This window comes from Pelobates fuscus, chromosome 12 (genome assembly GCF_036172605.1).
Source record: "Pelobates fuscus isolate aPelFus1 chromosome 12, aPelFus1.pri, whole genome shotgun sequence".
Classification (NCBI taxonomy): Eukaryota; Metazoa; Chordata; class Amphibia; order Anura; family Pelobatidae; genus Pelobates; species Pelobates fuscus.
Genome location: NC_086328.1, coordinates 497576 through 517172, shown reverse-complemented (window position 1 = coordinate 517172; position 19597 = coordinate 497576). Strand labels below are relative to the sequence as shown.

Below are 19597 nucleotides of genomic sequence, written 5' to 3'. Positions count from 1 at the left end.
TGGGTAGTGGGAGTAGGGGTGCTTGGGGTAGGGGTGCTGGGAGTAGTGGGAGTAGGGGTGCTGGGGGTAGGGGTGCTATGGTAGGGGTCTGTTGGTAAGGGGAGTAGGGGGTGCTGTAGGTAAGGGGGGTAGGTAATTAAATCAGTATCCCCCCTTCCCTTCTTGTTACCTTTGGTGAAGGGGAGGGGGGGAACACAGCCATCCCTGGTGGTCCGGTGGTGTTATGCAGGGCAGGACAGGACAGGTCCTGCAGCTCTCCTGTCCTCCCGCGCGATGCTGTGTGGAGCGTTGCCATGGTAACGCGCGGCAACGCTCCACACAGCTCGAGGGAGGACAGGAGAGCTGCTTCCTCGATCCCTCCCCCCCTGCTTCCGGTCCTGCCGACATGGAAGCAGAGTAGGCGCCTGCCGTTTCGGGTAGGCAGGCGCCTACTCTGCAGTGATGGCAAACCTATGGCCGCGTGCCCACAGAGAGGGCCCGGCGTGCCACCTGTGGCACGCGTGCCATAGGTTCGCCATCACTGATCTAGGAGGATCAGCCCATTTACTCATAGACTGGAAGGTACTGGAGCATCTGTGGCATCACTCACTACAGCCTTCCTAACTGCCACTGGAAGCACCATCGGCACAAGACATAGGGTTACCATGGTAGAGCAGCTGTATACAAGACTCACATTGACATGCACAATGCCAAGCATCTCTACAGCAGTCTGGAGCAGTGAAATCATGGTCTCAGGTGTGAATCAATCAGCAGGCTGATGGAATAGGGGATGCCAGGAAAACGTGTAAATATATATCAAATTCCTTTTATTATGAAGCTTGGAGTCTCTGATTGATGCTGATGGAATTATGGTGGGGTTTTTGTGTATAGTGTATGTGCACCTTGTGTCACCTATGATTAAAGGACCACTATAGGCACCCAGACCACTTCAGCTTAATGAAGTGGTCTGGGTGCCAGGTCCATCTAGGATTAACCTTTTTTCTGTAACCAGGGAGTCCGGCGCTGGAAAAAAGGTAAGTGATTAACCCCTTCCGTGCCACAGGAGTGGGACCCCGAGGGCACTATAGTGGTCCTTTAACATTTTTTCATATATATATATATATATATATATATACATATACACACACACTTCAACTGTATACAAAGTTACAGTTGTAGCAGGTTAGCTTAAAAATAAAAAACACTAAAAAAACAGCCCTAAATAAGGTGCCAACCACCACTTTTGTCTTCCCTAAAATGCAGAGGCTACAATAATAAAAATACACAAAGCCCTAGCAGGCTATAGCTTCAAATATGGTATTTAACACACCCACTGCAGAAAGCACCAGTCTTATTAGCGAAGTGACTAATGGAGAACGGTGGAGCCCTTCAAGACTAGATGGGATGTGGTTTCCCGTGAAAGAATTCCACCTCCAGCCTCATCATCCCTTTATAGCCATTTTCTACTCTTTCCCAGGGCTCTAGCTTCCACTAGGAGACACTGCATCACTCACAGGAAGGGCCAGACACAGGCTAGACTTTCCTAGGAGAAACCCACTGAGCTCGAATGGCTGTCAGCTGTCACTCAGGACCACCCTTCACCTCTAGGGCCCAGTGACGAGGCAAAATAATGGCAGTTATAAGACAAAAATGAAAGACGCACACAGCAGCACCGGGGCACAGCGTTTACTTCCCTAAAGTGCTACTGGCAAAAGATGAATTTATTATGTCCATAAAAAGTTAAAAAGGAACATACGCAGCAAGAAGATAAGTATAAAAATAATTTCATATTAACATATTCCTAATAACAACATCCACTCTACTTGCACTGAGTGGGAGGTACTTGGCAGTGATGTCACCTCCCTCCTTTTAATCCACCACTGGATTGGCGCACCTCAGGGTAGACAGAGTGAGAGGAATGGCAGCTCTCTCCCGCCTTTGCTTGTACAGAGTCCCTAATGTCTCACAACCCAAAGGAACTCCGGCTCCATAGATCAAGGTGCATCTCTGCTCTTAGTTCTGATAAACAGGAATCCAAAAATAGACACATTTCTTCATCAATAACCCAAAATGTCCATATTCACAAAAAGGCACAAGGCCAAGTTCGAAGATCAGAGGTTGATTGGGACGTCAAAGAGGTCACAAACTCCTTCACTGTCATCCAAGTTGTATACGTAATCATGATCCCCAGGTGGAGGGGACAGTCTGAGTAGAGGAGCAAACACTAAGTAAAGGGAGAGAAATGGTTAAAAGAGGAGCAGGGTAATAGAAAGAAACCAACAGAGGAGGAAAAATAAACTCACCTTCTGAAGACATAAGCTCTTCCAACAGGTCAGATGTTATGCATTCTATGAAGAAAGACAGCAATTAGTGCAGCTATTGCCTATACAGGCCAGGAAGGACAGATATTAAATTCCAATAGTACAAGAAAGTAGGATGTTAGAACACTGACACAAACACCCCCCCCCCCCCCCCCTCACAGATCACAGATCACCAAACTTCTACCACTTATAAAAAGGGGTGATGGGGGACACCACATATACCATCCCGCTTGGCAACATTTAAAACCCAGCTGTAAGCATCATATATGCTATTATTTCTTGCTTTTTAGATGGATAACTCAATAACAGAGGCGTTAATTCATTGAACGAGCCAGTGTATAGAATTGAAAAGTGAGAATATTACCATAGACACACTGTGTCCTGTGCAATTAACTTAATAACCCCAATGCTTAGCTGTCAAACAATAGGACTAGCCACAGGAACAGCACTGGGTGAAACATACCTTTAGACGGATCAAAGAATTCAGACAGTTCTGTGGGAAATTCCAATACTAAAAAAAAAAAAAAAAAAAAAACATTACATTAATCCTCAACATTGCTTCAAGTAACCAGAAGTAGCTAGCACAGTATTACTGCTCACCATCTGCCGGGTCAGATTTTATTGGCTGGAATGAGGTAGAAGAATTTGGCAGGTCAGCACTGTTATCCAGTGAGGCAGAGGACTGCAGAGGGCAGGTATCGACATTTACAAGACGACTTGGTGGAGCATTGTCCAGGCTGTTTTGGTTTGCAGGGCAGTCTCTGGATTCTGGTATAAAGACACAAACAGATCTTCTAAACCAGAGCTCTCAAACTAACACCCAGACGTTCTTAAATAAAAAAAAAATGACCAGAGAATGAAGGGAGTTGTAGTTTAGCAGGACAGCTAAACATACTGTGAGCGAACACACCTGTGATGGCCTCAGTAGATACATCATGCTGCTGTGTCAGCGCTGGTCTTACTGCAGAAGGTGGCTGGATTAAATCTTCTGGGGGTGGAACAGGGACAACTACAGGTGGAGAGCTGGAAGTATCTTTATTAACAAGAAGCACCTCAATTGGTCCAGTGGAACTTTTCAGATGTATCTGAAATTTCTTCTGCCCATTCACACCCTGAAACAGATAATATATGCTCTGAGACACCAATACTAAAAAAAATAAATCAAAAAGAAAATGTAAAAGTGGGAAGCACAAACCTCAGGAATTGGGACCTCCAGGCATGTCCCCGATGGGGCCCGTATGGCAAGTAAGGTGTCGCCTGGAGGAAAAGAGGGGTAAAAGCCAAGTTAACCACAGAAAAGCATAAACATAAATAAAAAAATGGAGCAATGCAAAGTCAAGACATGATCTTATCCGAACCATTACACGGACACTATAAGCATCCAAACCACTTTGTCTCATTGAAGGGGTCAGAATGCACAGTCCCTGTTCCCCCTGGTTTTAGAGAAAACCCAAGGCAATGCTTTTCTGTGGGGAAGGCCTAATATCCGTGCAGTGGATGAATATGCATGAGATGAATCCACAGCATGGTGGTGGCCAGGGGTGCCACCGTCTTCCTTTATTTAAGTTCTGTGATTGCAGGCTTCATGATCAATACAGGGGCTCTATGATTGTAGGATCCTTGGGCAAAGCGTTACTATATAAACAATGCATGGCAAGGTAGCTGGGTCAGTGTGCCATGTTACTACATGCCTTGTCTAACGTTTACCTTTTAATTGAAATTCTGTAATAAGATAAGGCAAATTCACTCCATCAAAAACTGAAAATGGACAATTCTGCTGTATTAAACATTGCTTTTTTTACTCACTGTAAATTATTTTTTCTTAATATGGTGGCAGTATACAAATGGGTTGTACTTCCATATGTTGGGGACAAGCATGTAAAATATTAAAATGATTTAACTTTGCTCCTCCCACTCTCCCCCTTATTTCCCACGGTACACTACTAACCAGTTAATATAAAGATAAATATGGACTCCATATAATGTAAATTAGAATATATATATATATATATATATATATATTATATATATATATATATAAAAAAAAAAAGGAAAAAAAAAAGCAGGGGGGATATTGTACTGCCACCATATTGAGGGGAAACAATTACAGTAAGTAGAAATTCTGTTTTTCCTAGCATATGGTGGCAGTACACAGATTGGATATAGCAAGATCCCAAAACAAAAATATATGGGTGGAAAATCAGGATACAACGGCTTGGCGCACCTTACGCCCAAAAGCACCTGCGAGGAAGAGAAGAGGTCTATCCTATGGTGCTATATAAATGTGTGAAAAGTAGATCTGGAGAGGTGATGGCACCTCCTGCCCATAAAGTGACCATAGCTTTAATAGATGTAGGAGATTGAAGACCACTATGTATATATGATCACCTGATGGTCTCCATAAGCAACCTAGCAATGGTGGTTCTAGTGACCACTTTGCCCGTAGATTTTCCCTGAAGTCCAAAATATATCAGAGACACACCTTCTCATAGAACAAACATAGATAGGTGGTGCCAGTGAGGAAGGGCATCCTCCCACAAGGCCTTTGACAACTTACAATTTCATAAGGTGAGGTTTGCCACGAGCTCCTAGAGGAGCCTGCTTGTCAGCCTCCTGCCCACCGACTATGGGCCAGGTCAGCGACTGTAAAGACCCATATTTTATTCCCCCTAGTTCAGCACTTTCCATTAGTGCGCTTAGAACAGAACGCTAGCTCCATGGCTGGCGTTTGCATGGACCAAAACCGCGAATAGACTTCAGGGGGGCTTAGCCGTGAAAACAATGTAACCATTTCCATCATGAAGACTTTGTGGTTCCCGGGCAGTCCCAAGCGGCACTTAGCGATTCTATGGAACTATTTTCGGCTAGGGAACTATGCGTGCGGTCGGTCAAATTATGACTTACATGACATTCCTGAACCCATGAACCAATCTGGGTGATTTTGGGATATGTTGGTCACCCAGATCAGAGGTATCATGGGATGTAACTCGTAGGGGGTTTTATGTATTTTTAAGGTATTTTTGGGGAGTTTTGGAAATGTGTTTTTTGTGCTTGGAGATAATTAAGTTTAATACAGTGCTTGACTCAATTATCTCCCAGGAACAGGGAGGGATTATCTTGTTTTGTATGGAGTGTCCTGGAACTGAGAACCAATGTAATCGTGTGTATGTTTTTACTGTAGTCTACTCTCAGGTCCAGGGAGAGGGCCCCTTGCATGGGGACCTGCATACAAGGCCAGTTGTGGCTGCCATTAAACTCATTCCAGCTTGTACTCCCAGAACTACTTGTCTGGTTATTGGGAGGGGAAAGGGCTATTCTTTAATCACTGTTCCAGTATGGAGGATTCAACAGGAAGAGTCCTTGTAAGGACTAGAGTTCCCAGGACTGAGTGTCGTCCAGTGCCTGGGGGTTGCTAGAGCGAGTACCCCATTCGGCTCCAGGAGGGAGCGGTTCCAGGGTCGCAGTCAAGTCATGGCAACTGAGGGCAAAAGTGCTGAGGTTTGTCCCTTGTGCCAGCTAGGAAGCGGTCCTTTGGCGGAGGTACCCAGGGAGCTCCATTACAGGAAGCTTGATCCCCCCCCCCAAAACACAAGTTGACTTCCGACCTCGGGAAGAAAGAACAATTTCCAAATCTAGATAGTCTTCCCTTTTTGACCACTTCAGAAGATCTTAAACCCAACCGTTATGTTCAAAGAAATTGATAGTAGTCCGGACGTAAAATTTAGTTCTTTTGACTTTGCCTTTAGAAACCAATCATCCAGATAGGGTATGATGGCAATACCCATTTTCCTTGAGGCTGCAGTAATGGGAATTGAAAATGGTTAAATTTTCGTCCTACTTTTATGACTAATCTTAAAGGAGCACTATAGGGTCAAGAACACAAACATGTATTCCTGACCCAATTGTGTTAAACCACTATCTAGCCCCCTTGGCCTCCATAAAGATAGTAAAATCTTACTTGTACTCAAGTCTGAAGCTGCTGCCTCTGCCTGTTAACTACCTCTGACATCAGAAGTGGTAGCCTGACGCAATCACAATGATTCCCCATAGGATTGGCCGAGACTGACAAGGAGGCAGATCAGGGGCAGAGCAAACACAATTCAAACAGCCACGGCCAAATCAGCATCTCCTCATAGAGATGAATTGAATCAATGAATCTCTATGAGGAAAGTTCAGTGTCTGCATGCAGAGGGAGGAGATACTGAATGTTTGTATGCATTTTAGGCAGCCATGACCCAGGAAGGATCTCTAACAGCCATCTGAGGAGTGGCCAGTGAAGTTATCACTGGGCTGTAATGTAAACACTGCATTTTCTCTGAAAAGACAGTGTTTACAGCAAAAAGCCTGAAGGTAATGATTCTACTCACCAGAACAAATTCAATAAGCTGTAGTAGGTGACTATAGTGTCCCTTTAAGAATCTTCTTGATGCTTTGGAACTAGGAAAAGACGAGAATGCAATGAAATTCTTGGTTTTTGGTACTCTATCACCCCTTAGAGGCTCTTTTTTGGCAGAAGCGGTATCTCTTCTGTGTTTTCTTCTTTTGATTGGTAGAAAGAAATTACCAGACTGTGCCTTGGCTTTTCTGTGAAACTGATTTTGTAGCCCTCTGCAATGATGCTCTGTACCGAAGAATTATTTGGTCTGCTCCCATGCCTGATAAAAAATATTGCAGCCTGCTGCCCACTCTCCTGCCGTCAAAACCTCTCTTCTCTACCGGATTTATCCTCAAATCTGGGATCCTTCTGGGATCTCTGAAACGTCCTAATTGGTCTCGATATCCAGAATTCGTGCAAAACTGTAAATTCTTTTAACAAGGCTTCCAAGAGAATTTTTTATCCTGTGAAAGTTTTTTAGTTTTTAGTCTTTTAGTTTTCACATGTGCTTGATTATCTCTTCCAGAGGTGACCCATAAAGTTTTTATTTTTCTAAAGGCAATTCACAAAGGGCTGATTTAGAGGCCACATCGGCAGACCAATACTATAGCCATAAAGCTCTTCTGGCTACAGAGGAAAGTCCCATGATGCAAGCTGCCAATTTCAGGAAATAATGTCTGGAAATAAAAGCTCTCCTTTCTGGATTTTTCCCATTCTCTGTACATGAAGCTACCGTATATACTCTAGCATAAGCCAACCCGAATATAAGCAGAGGCCCCTAATTTTACCACAAACAAAAAAACTGAAAATGTATTGACTCGAGTATAAGCCTAGGGGGTGGGGAATGCAGCAGCTACTGGTAAATTTCTAAATAAAATTAGATCCCAATAAAATTACATTAATTGAATGTTTATAGTGTGTGAAGTGTGATATAGACTTCTTCTAGAGACTCAAAAAGCGGATCCATAAGATACTACAAAACAAGGGGAGTATTCCAAGTTCATTCAATGAGGTTTCATTCTCATGGCATCTTTGGAAAAAATGTAATACATCAGTGTGACAGGCCCACTTATGATCTGACAGGCCTGTACATTATGAGAACTGCTTGCCAGCCTATAAAAACTGAAGCATTTCTCAGCTTGAGATGGGCAAGTATAAAATAAAGTACGGGATCTTGAAAAGAAGGTCTGCTTTCATTGGTATTTCCCTTTGAGGTTTCCACTGCCATTGGGTGGGAGGATGGCATTTTTTTATTAGATTTTATTTTTGTCCCCCCTCCCTGCTTGTTACCTGGCCAGGGAGGGGAGCTCTCTTAATCCCTGGTGGTCCAGTGGCATTGGCTGTGCAGTAGGGGAGCCGGCAGCAAGCTGTTACTTACCTTTGTAGCAGCTCCCCTGTTCAGCTCCCAGTGTAAGTCTTGCGGTCTGCGTGCCGCGTGGAGCGTTGCCAAGGCTCTGACGGCCGCGGGACTCACACTGTTTGCTGAACAGGGGAGCTGCACGGAGGTAAGTAACAGCTTTCTGCCGGCCCCCAACAGGACCGCCGGGCTTGTAATGAGCCCGGCGGTCCTGGTCTGTATTATGGCAATGTAAGTTGCCATAATACAGACACTGACTAGAGTATAATCCGAGGGGGGATTTTTCAGCACAAGAAATGTGCCGAAAAACTCTGCTTATACTCGAGTATACACGGTAATCAGTTTTTTCTGAACAGGAAAAACTTTTCCCCTTATATTTTAAAGGTAAATCTTCACTCAAAATCAATTACACTTCTTTCTTAAACTTTCTTAGTTCGTCTGGTGGGAAACCCATCTCCACACTAGACGTACCAGACGTTTCTAAGAAAACTGATGCTGAGCATTCTCCCGAGGAGAATTCCTAAATAGATGAAGATCTTCTCCTTTAAGGTTTCTTACTAGCTGCTAAGTGCCTAGATGCTGGAATATTTGATCTGGCCGCTTCCTTAAAAGACTGAAAAGTTTGAGCCAAATTATCTTGGAACCAAGATAGAAAAATAAAACTGCATGTCTTTCTCCTTGTATTTTTCCAGACGCTCAGCCGAACATGAATTACAGACTTTCCTCTTAGATCCATCCGGAAGAGGAGTAGAACATTCACTGCATGCTTTGCCTTAGCAGTCGCTTTCTTGGGTGCAGGAGTTCTGTCTTTTTCCCATTTTATCAGGAGAAACAGGAACAGACATTCTAAAATTGAAAATTCTCACTTTAAAGGACCACTATAGCACCCAGACCACTCAATGAAGTGGTCTGGGTGCCAGCCCATCTAGGGTTAACCCTGCAGCTGTAAACATAGCAGTTTCAGAGAAACTGCTATGTTTACATTAGGGTTAATCCAGCCTCTAGTGGCTGTCTCATTGACAGCCGCTAGAGGCGCTTCTCACTGATTTTCACAGTGAGAAGACACCAACGTCCATAGGAAAGCATTGAGAAATGCTTTCCTATGGACTGACTGAATGCGCGCGGCTCTTGCTGTGCATGTGCATGTGCATTCGGCCGATGCCGTCGGAAGGGCGCCCTCCCTCCCTCTAGAGCCCGGCGGGAGTGGGACCCAGAGGGTGAAGGGAACCCAAAGATCCTATAGAGCCAGGAAAACAAGTTTATTTTCCCTGGCACTATAGCGGTCCTTTAAAATCCAAAATTGAAATAAGGATTTTTAAAGACACAAAATATCTCACCTCAAAAACCTAAATAGTGCTAGAAATTTAAATTTAGCGGCAGAACGTAAAGTACCGACGCGCGCATGCGTAGTAGAATGGCAGTAACTTCGGTGGAACACAACTCCTGCCGTGCGAGCGTGCAATGTGATAGGCGCACCACTTTGACCGCCAAAACAGGATTGCCAGGACCATCCTCGGCATAAAGGAGACGGGTCTCTCAGCATACCACCCGGGCAGCTATTGAACCATTCCCTCCTGACCACATGCAGTGTGACTCAACATTCCTTGACAGACTACATGTCCGTCCCGTGCTGGGACAAGAACAACTGGTTAGTAGTGTACCGTGGGGAATATAAGGGGATAGTGGGAGTAGAAAAGTGAAATCATTTTAATAATTTACAGGCTACTTGTCCCAGCATATGGAAGTATAACCCATCTGTATACTGCCATCATATACTAGGAAAAAAATAAGTGAACATTCCCTTTAAGATTGCTGCAATATCCGCAGCCTACAAACTTTTCAAGAACTTGTACTTTCAATCCACTTTTGCAATTAAAAACTACACATCGCACACAAGCTAGGAAACGGTCAATAACCTGGACACCACTTCAATATTAAATCCTTCCCAGCCTATCCTGAGAGTGATCTATAAATTAATACAAACAATACTCAAATTTGAGGGCGGAGCCTGGCTGCTGAACGGTCTAGACGTGTGTTGCATGGGCTCCCACATCTAGCACCTTACAAATCGACGATATTTTAAGCCAAAAACTTACCTGGACGCAGAGTTCGACTAAGTCTGTTCCTGAAACGCCGGTGGTGCAGGGGACACCTCTCGCGGGCCTCTCTCCGCCACTGAAAACCCTAACTCGAGGCTTTGCGTCCTACCAGCGACCGATGGGCAGAGCATCCCAGAAAGCATTTGAGAAACCTGCCTCAGACACAGCAGGACAGAGGGCTGCTCCAACTACAAACGCACAGAAAAGACAGACGGCGGAAACTCAGCACCCGTGTCAAGCGGCGGACCACTTGAAGCCTCCACAGTCTCCTGGCGGGGAGGGACTTGATAGCTCACAGAATCAGGGACCATGGATCCCAGAAGCAAACCGCTCTCAAGCCTGGAGAAGCCAAGCCGATACAATGGCATACCTCCCTCATACAGCAAAGCTTAGAGGCTCACTCACTATACCGAGCCGAGGCATTGGCTGACATGGACATGCCACTCCAAACATCACCCACATGCCTCAAGGACACAGTTCTCTATGTCACAACTGGCACCAGGGTGCTATACTAGGCCCTTCCACACGCATGCACAAATTTCATTTTCTAAGTTATCTTTGATTCTTTAGTCGCCTACCTACTGCTGTGTACACTTTATACTACATTGAGGCACTCCAGGGGTTAACCTCATTAGCAACAATTATACAGATATATATGCCTGTACCGAGCCTGACTTAAATAATATTATTCTGCACCACAAGCATACTCCACATACTTACTAGTCTTCACTGCAGAGACCCATCAGCTATGTTTTGCTTGTTTATATATGTGCAAAAACTCATGACAATATCGAGCCTGTATACATACACACACATATACACACACTGTGGTGGCGTTTCGACAAAGCTATGTACCTACCTGCACAACAAAACAAAAAAAATTCAAAAAGAAATAGATCAACCCCCCCCAATCTCTATTAGTAGTCCTAATACTGGCAAGAGGATGAGACTAATCTCAAAAGTCCCAACTCTGTACAGAAAGAAAACATACAAAAAGGTGCACATTTATATATTATTAGATATATATTTTTCACACCACATTTATAAACAGAGTCAATCTACTCCAGATCATAGCACACAGTCTCCATGGGCCACTAGGATTCCCAGGTGAGGGCCAGTTGGGCAACAGCGACTAGACCTGCGCAAAATATATTTAGGGCAGCTCATCCAAATCATTATTGTAAGAGAAAAGCAAGTTTAACATCACACATCAATGTCACCAAAGACTACAAGATACATTTCTCAAATATAAAGGTTCCAAAATGGCAAGATGAGAAACATGTTGGGGGTGGGAGGACTGGACTACAAGGGAGCAGTCTTGAGTGTACCACTGTGATGAAACCACTACATTATAGGTAAATGACCTTAAACCAAGATGCAGAGGTAATCCCACCATGGGCTCCATACTTTATAAAAGGAGGGAAAAACGTATTACACAATGGTGGTCAATTAATGCATTGACTGTTTTTTGGCAGTTTAGGCACTGACCTCCAGAGAGAAGAGGACACGTCATGATGCCCCCATTGTCTTCCAAGCATCCAGAGCTATTTTGTTAAGTAGTTTCTGGGTCTTGTAGATAAACCTTCCAAGGGCTGAGGCAGAAGGACTCCCTCAATGCAGCATGGTGGGCAAAGTCGTGTAACTGCACATAATCTAAAAAAGATCTTTGCTGAGTAAATTGTAACTTCTCTGTAGGTCATTCAATTTTATTATGGAGGCATCTTTCCATAAGGGTAAATAGCGCTGAACGCCTGACTCTTCCAGGTTTTTAAAATCCCTTGGGCGTATACCCTGAGGAAAATCTATTTCTGAGGACCGTAAAAGGGGAGAAAGGATAGAGGCCAACCAAAACCTTCACCCAACATGATCCCATTTGGACAAGGAGGTAAAGATAGCAGGGCATGTGGTGCAAAGGAGAGCCCTCTTAAGTTTATCCAGCCACATGGAAAACGGCAATTAGATGGGATTCTCTTCCCTGACAGGCATTCCAAATCACTTATCAGTACGGAGCATATTAATTCATCAGAAAGCTAGGTAGTTACAAACCATCCTGTTTTAAGTCCATAAAGCGTATGAATAGCAAACCAGTCGCTTATTACACATAAATAGCCCCAAACAAATCAATCTGTCCATGACTTACCTCATTTACGTTCCTTTATTATATCCCAATTTACTATTATCTCCAGTTCTGTTAATTGCTTGTAACAGCCAAATGTGTGTCTTGCCTGTGAAATGGAGGGTATATAGTTCTACATATGGAATAGTACCGTATATACTCGAGTATAAGACGAGTTTTTCAGCACATTTTTTGTGCTGAAAAATTCCCACTCGTCTTATACTCGAGTGAGTGTCTGTATTATGGGCAATTTTCATTGCCATAATACAGACTGGGGGGAGAGGGGGGCTGGCAGGAAGCTGTAACTTACCTTCACCGCAGCTCCTGTCAGCTCCCTTCTCTCTCCTCCGTCCGTGCAGCTCCCAGGTCAGCTTCCCTGTCTCTCGCGAGAGCCGCGGGGTCAGAGCGTTGCCACGGGTTACCGTGGCAACGCTCCGCGCGGCCGCGAGAGTTGCAGAGGAAGCTGACCTGGGAGCTGCACGGACGGAGGAGAGAGAAGGGAGCTGACAGGAGCTGCGGTGAAGGTAAGTTACAGCTTCCTGCCAGCCCCCCTCCTACAGCCCATCCACTGGACCACCAGGGAGTGAGAGCCCCCCTCCCTGGCCAGCTAACAAGCAGGGAGGGGGGACGGAAAAAGAAAAATATTAATAAAACAAATAATAATAAAAAAAAATATTAAAATAATAATAACAAAAAAAATAATACAATCAATAATAAAATAAAAAAATAATTACCTAAAAAAAAACTAAAAAAAAATATTAAGATAATAATTAAATAATAATTAATAAAATGCCCAACCCCCACCAATGCTCTGCACACATACACACACACACACACACACTGCACTCACACATACACACACTGCACTGCATTCATACACACTGCACTCACACATACACACACTGCACTGCATTCATTATATACACACTGCATTCATACACACGCACTGCATTCATTATACACACACTGCATACACACTGCACTCATACACACACACTGCACTCATCATTCATTATATACACACTGCACTCATATACACACTGCACTCATATACACACACTGCACTCATATACACACACTGCACTCATACACACACTGCACTCATATACACACACTGCACTCATACACACACTGCACTCATACACACACTGCACTCATACACACTGCACTCATACACACTGCACTCATACACACTGCACTCATACACACTGCGCTCATACACACTGCGCTCATACACACACTGCGCTCATACACACTGCGCTCATACACACACTGCGCTCATACACACACTGCGCTCATACACACTGCGCTCATACACACTGCGCTCATACACACTGCGCTCATACACACTGCGCTCATACACACTGCGCTCATACACACTGCGCTCATACACACTGCGCTCATACACACTGCGCTCATACACACTGCGCTCATACACACTGCGCTCATACACACTGCGCTCATACACACTGCGCTCATACACACTGCGCTCATACACACACACTGCATTCATACACACACACACACACACACTGCATTCATACACACACACTGCATTCATACACACACACACACACTGCATTCATACACACACACTGCATTCATACACACACACTGCATTCATATACACACACTGCACTCATACACACACACTGCACTCATACATACACACTGCACTCATACATACACACTGCACTCATACACACACTGCACTCATACACACACTGCACTGCATTCATTATACACACACTGCACTCATATACACACACTGCACTCCATTCATTATATACACACTGCACTCATACACACTGCATTCATTATATACACACGCTGTAAATAAATATTCAGTTAATATAATTTTTTTAGGATCTAATTTTATTTAGAAATTTACCAGTAGCTGCTTCATTTCCCACCCTAGTCTCATACTCGAGTCAATACGTTTTCCCAATTTTTGGGGGTAAAATTAGGGGCCTCGGCTTATATTCGGGTCGGCTTATACTCGAGTATATACGGTAATTCCTGAACTGGTTTGAGTAAAGACCTAAAACAACTTTAGCATCATGTATGGTTTTGGTGTAAAGATCATGCCTCTAATTCAAGGCTTTTTAGTTATGCAGCCCTAACCACACCACCAGGCTTGTGATTCACAGTCTTCCTACACACTTCCTGTAAAGAAGGATCTCGTTTTTAAACTTCCTTTATTGCAGTGTGTTTTAACCAGTTTTTTTTTTTTATATACATATCTCCTGCTTTGTTTATTAAACTTTAATCACATACAGGAGGCTGTTGCAGACTTAAATGGCAATTAACAGAACTGGGGAAAGGAAATTCTAATTTGACATTATTTTTATGTGATTATTGAATAGTCACTGATATAGCAGGAACACCACAATCATCTTTGTAATATTTGTACTAAAAACAAAAGATAAAACACTAAGTTAGGGGATAAAAAGGAAGCTAGAATCTTTACACTTCTCAGGAAGTGTGTAGATAAGCTGTATGAGTCACATGCAGGAGAGGTGGGGCAAGGGCTGCATAAACAAAGTAATTAAACTCTTGAATGGCAGAGAGGAAAGGTGTTTTGTGCTTAGAGTGTTCCTTTCGAAAACCTTCAAAACCAGTAGCATGAAACATCTGGTCTTTTCAAACTCTGCTGAGAAAGTAGAGGGGTGTAAGAAGCGGTCTCAGATTTACACTAGGATGTATGTCCTTACACCCAGACCAATAGAGCATGATTGTTGGCATGTGAAAATGTGACGCGCGCTAGCATCCCAATGCTCCCTGATATAGGGCAGCATTAGGCTAGCGGAGACCATCAAGATCCAGCCAAGGAGGCAAGACCGGCAGCGGGGAGAGCAGCATTTGCATTCATAAAGCTACAGCGTTCTTTTTAATACATGGGAAATTGGTATTTCACAAACCTCTGAAACAGCAGCAGATATCCTCGTGCGTAAGATAAGCTAGCGTTAGAAGGTTAAGGCAAAACACACATTTGTTTATCGAGGCACATCCTACAATTCCATTATTAAAAAAAAAAAAGTCTTAAAACATTACAGCCGGTTTCATTCTAGATTCACTTGTACATTTTCCCCCATTGTACACGTTTACCATGCTGACGTCAACATCTACCAGTGTCCAATGCCCCCTCCTTCCCTCTACTACTCAGAGAAAAATATTTTACGCCTGAATTTAATATTTTTGGATAATCTTTTAAAGTTATATTTTTCAAAATACAAAAAACAAAAACTGTATAGAAAAATTTCAATATATCAAGATATGACAGCATTTAAAGTTTATCCAAAATTATTAAATTCAAGGCATTACTCACCAGGCACAAAAGTCTGGCCACAAGCAAATATTCACCCCAAAACGCTTTGCACAGGCCGGCACTCTACCTCTTCCCATCCCCCAAACAGGTTACCCACACAACTTCATTTCCCCTCTGGGCTGGTAGAAAAAGGATATCCAGTATTCTGTACATCGTCCGTCACATTTCGAATGCTCTGCTGGACCCACACTCGCTGCTGGTCCAATTCTTGTTCTCGTTGTTCCAGGTCTGCAAGCTCAGCTTTCAGATCAATCAGTTTATCTGCAATTTCCCTCGTGTTGCACCCTGGCCCAACCCCTCTGCAGACACAGAATGACAAATAAGGCAATGAGGGTTCCGAAATTTCAAATACTGCATTAAAAAAAGGCTCTCTCATGGAGTACATGCTAAAGAAAGGCCTTTCTTCTCCCCCTCCTATACAAGAAGCAATTTTAGTGTCAAACTTCAATGTGGCCAAGTAAAACACGTAGAGGGAGTGCAGAATTATTAGGCAAATGAGTATTTTGACCACATCATCCTCTTTATGCATGTTGTCTTACTCCAAGCTGTATAGGCTCGAAAGCCTACTACCAATTAAGCATATTAGGTGATGTGCATCTCTGTAATGAGAAGGGGTGTGGTCTAATGACATCAACACCCTATATCAGGTGTGCATAATTATTAGGCAACTTCCTTTCCTTTGGCAAAATGGGTCAAAAGAAGGACTTGACAGGCTCAGAAAAGTCAAAAATAGTGAGATATCTTGCAGAGGGATGCAGCACTCTAAAAATTGCAAAGCTTCTGAAGCGTGATCATCGAACAATCAAGCGTTTCATTCAAAATAGTCAACAGGGTCGCAAGAAGCGCGTGGAGAAACCAAGGCGCAAAATAACTGCCCATGAACTGAGAAAAGTCAAGCGTGCAGCTGCCAAGATGCCACTTGCCACCAGTTTGGCCATATTTCAGAGCTGCAACATCACTGGAGTGCCCAAAAGCACAAGGTGTGCAATACTCAGAGACATGGCCAAGGTAAGAAAGGCTGAAAGACGACCACCACTGAACAAGACACACAAGCTGAAACGTCAAGACTGGGCCAAGAAATATCTCAAGACTGATTTTTCTAAGGTTTTATGGACTGATGAAATGAGAGTGAGTCTTGATGGGCCAGATGGATGGATTGGTAAAGAGCAGAGAGCTCCAGTCCGACTCAGATGCCAGCAAGGTGGAGGTGGAGTACTGGTTTGGGCTGGTATCATCAAAGATGAGCTTGTGGGGCCTTTTCGGGTTGAGGATGGAGTCAAGCTCAACTCCCATTCCTAATGCCAGTTTCTGGAAGACACCTTCTTCAAGCAGTGGTACAGGAAGAAGTCTGCATCCTTCAAGAAAAACATGATTTTCATGCAGGACAATGCTCCATCACACGCGTCCAAGTACTCCACAGCGTGGCTGGCAAGAAAGGGTATAAAAGAAGAAAATCTAATGACATGGCCTCCTTGTTCACCTGATCTGAACCCCATTGAGAACCTGTGGTCCATCATCAAATGTGAGATTTACAAGGAGGGAAAACAGTACACCTCTCTGAACAGTGTCTGGGAGGCTGTGGTTGCTTCTGCACGCAATGTTGATGGTGAACAGATCAAAACACTGACAGAATCCATGGATGGCAGGCTTTTGAGTGTCCTTGCAAAGAAAGGTGGCTATATTGGTCACTGATTTGTTTTTGAATGTCAGAAATGTATATTTGAGAATGTTGAGATGTTATATTGGTTTCACTGGTAAAAATAAATAATTGAAATGGGTATATATTTGTTTTTTGTTAAGTTGCCTAATAATTATGCACAGTAATAGTCACCTGCACACACAGATATCCCCCTAAAATAGCTAAAACTAAAAACTACTTCCAAAAATATTCAGCTTTGATATTAATGAGTTTTTGGGTTCATTGAGAACATGGTTGTTGTTCAATAATAAAATTAATCCTCAAAAATACAACTTGCCTAATAATTCTGCACTCCCTGTATTTATAAGCACTTCAGAAAGATAAAATCTCAATGAAATGCTCATAGTGACCAAGTTGTGATATGGTAAATTCTTAATGTGACAAAAGGTGGAACATCCAACATAAAGTATGTTCTAAGGAGGCTCACGCAGGATCCTGCACAGACACCGTGTTTAAGAGTATAGCACTAACATCGCTTATGGTGAATGAAAAAAGGAAGGGGGGTTGGAGAAATGGCATAACTACAGTAGACTGCTTCAGGTAGGTAGAAATGTCTTCTGCTGCTCCACTGGACTATTACAACTCAAGCAGGATGTCACCATCAACAGTCTACAAAATCTATAAAGACCCCTGAAGGTGGCAATGACACTTTAATAAATAAGGGATTTAAACAGCAGTGCATTACACCAGCTCAAGAATTAGCAGGCAGGATTTTGGTTATTCTGCTTATTTACACCAAGTGTCAGTATATATATGCTGTGAAGACATACTTCCATTGAATACTGTTCTTGGATTTCTTCTCAATGAGTCCAATCCCTTCTAGGACATTGGTGATGTCATAAATGCGTCGTTTCTGTCGTACAGCGAGTGTGTCAGCAGCCTATGGAAACACAAACAAATGAGGGGGTTCTTCCTTACCGCCTTGAGGTCGAGCACCCCGGTTATAGCGGTATATTGAGGGGGTAGCGGTATAGTGGGGGGGGGGGGTAGCGGTATATTGGGGGGGGGCTGGGTTGGGGGGTGTCTTACCGCCTTGAGGTCGAGCACCCGGTTATAGCGGTATGGGGGGGGGTAGCGGTATATTGGGGGGGGTAGCGGTATATTGGGGGGGGGTAGCGATATATTGGGGGGGGGGTAGCGATATATTGGGGGGGGGTAGCGGTATATTGGGGGGGTAGCGGTATATTGGGGGGGGTAGCGGTATATTGGGGGGGGGGTAGCGATATATTGGGGGGGGGGTAGCGGTATATTGGGGGGGGGTAGCGGTATATTGAGGGGGAGGAGGGGGGGTAGCGGTATAGTGGGGGGGAGAGGGGTAGCGGTATATTGGGGGGGGGGGGTAGCGGTATATTGGGGGGGGGGGGGGGTAGCGGTATAGTGGGGGGGAGGAGGGGGGGGTAGCGGTATATTGGGGGTGTCTTACCGCCTTGAGGTCGAGCACCCCGTCCTCCGCCTCCTGCAGGAGGGACACGAACTTGCTGGTGAGGAGCCCCAGACTCTTCTCGTGCCGGCTCGGGGTGACCGGGAGCTGCGCGGGATCCGCCATGTTAGCACCGCGAGGGGGGCGGGGCCTCATGGCCGTTACTGCCGCACGGCATGCCGGGATAACCCCGCCCCCCGGAAACATGGCCGGCGCCTGCGTAGCAAGGCCTCACGGCAAGGGCTAACCCCGCCCCCCCCACTCAGGGTTAACCCCGCCCCATCCTCGGGGTTAACCCCGCCCACTCACATGACATCTCTTCACGAGCCCACACTTTCTGTTCAGTACTTTTATTTCTATATATTAAATCTATAAATTATTATATAACTGTATTTTAATAAATATATAATTACAGCATACAATAATCCCGGTAAAATAAATACAGCATACAATAATCCCGGTAAATAAATACAGCATACAATAATCCCGGTAAAATAAATACAGCATACAATAATCCCGGTAAATAAATACAGCATACAATAATCCCGGTAAAATAATTACAGCATACAATAATCCCGGTAAAATAAATACAGCATACAATAATCCCGGTAAAATAAATACAGCATACAATAATCCCGGTAAATAAATACAGCATACAATAATCCCGGTAAAATAATTACAGCATACAATAATCCCGGTAAAATAAATACAGCATACAATAATCCCGGTAAATAAATACAGCATACAATAATCCCGGTAAAATAAATACAGCATACAATAATCCCGGTAAAATAAAAACAGCATACAATAATCCCGGTAAATAAATACAGCATACAATAATCCCGGTAAAATAAATACAGCATACAATAATCCCGGTAAAATAATTACAGCATACAATAATCC

At 43.9% G+C, this 19597-nt stretch overlaps 1 protein-coding gene across 1 annotated transcript; it reads right to left on the bottom strand.

Annotated features, from left to right (window-relative positions):
• Window positions 1–1632: 1632 nt before the first annotated feature.
• E2F4 (E2F transcription factor 4) lies at window positions 1633–18889 on the bottom strand. The gene is made up of 10 exons (XM_063437591.1): window positions 18698–18889; window positions 18045–18154; window positions 15713–15874; window positions 15169–15212; window positions 3496–3557; window positions 3211–3412; window positions 2901–3068; window positions 2764–2811; window positions 2283–2327; window positions 1633–2203 (listed from the first exon to the last, which is right to left on the bottom strand). Exons 1-10 carry the CDS (start codon window positions 18848–18850, stop codon window positions 2091–2093), a joined length of 1107 nt encoding a protein of 368 aa, XP_063293661.1. The 5' UTR covers window positions 18851–18889; the 3' UTR covers window positions 1633–2090.
• Between the last annotated feature and the right edge of the window lie 708 nt (window positions 18890–19597).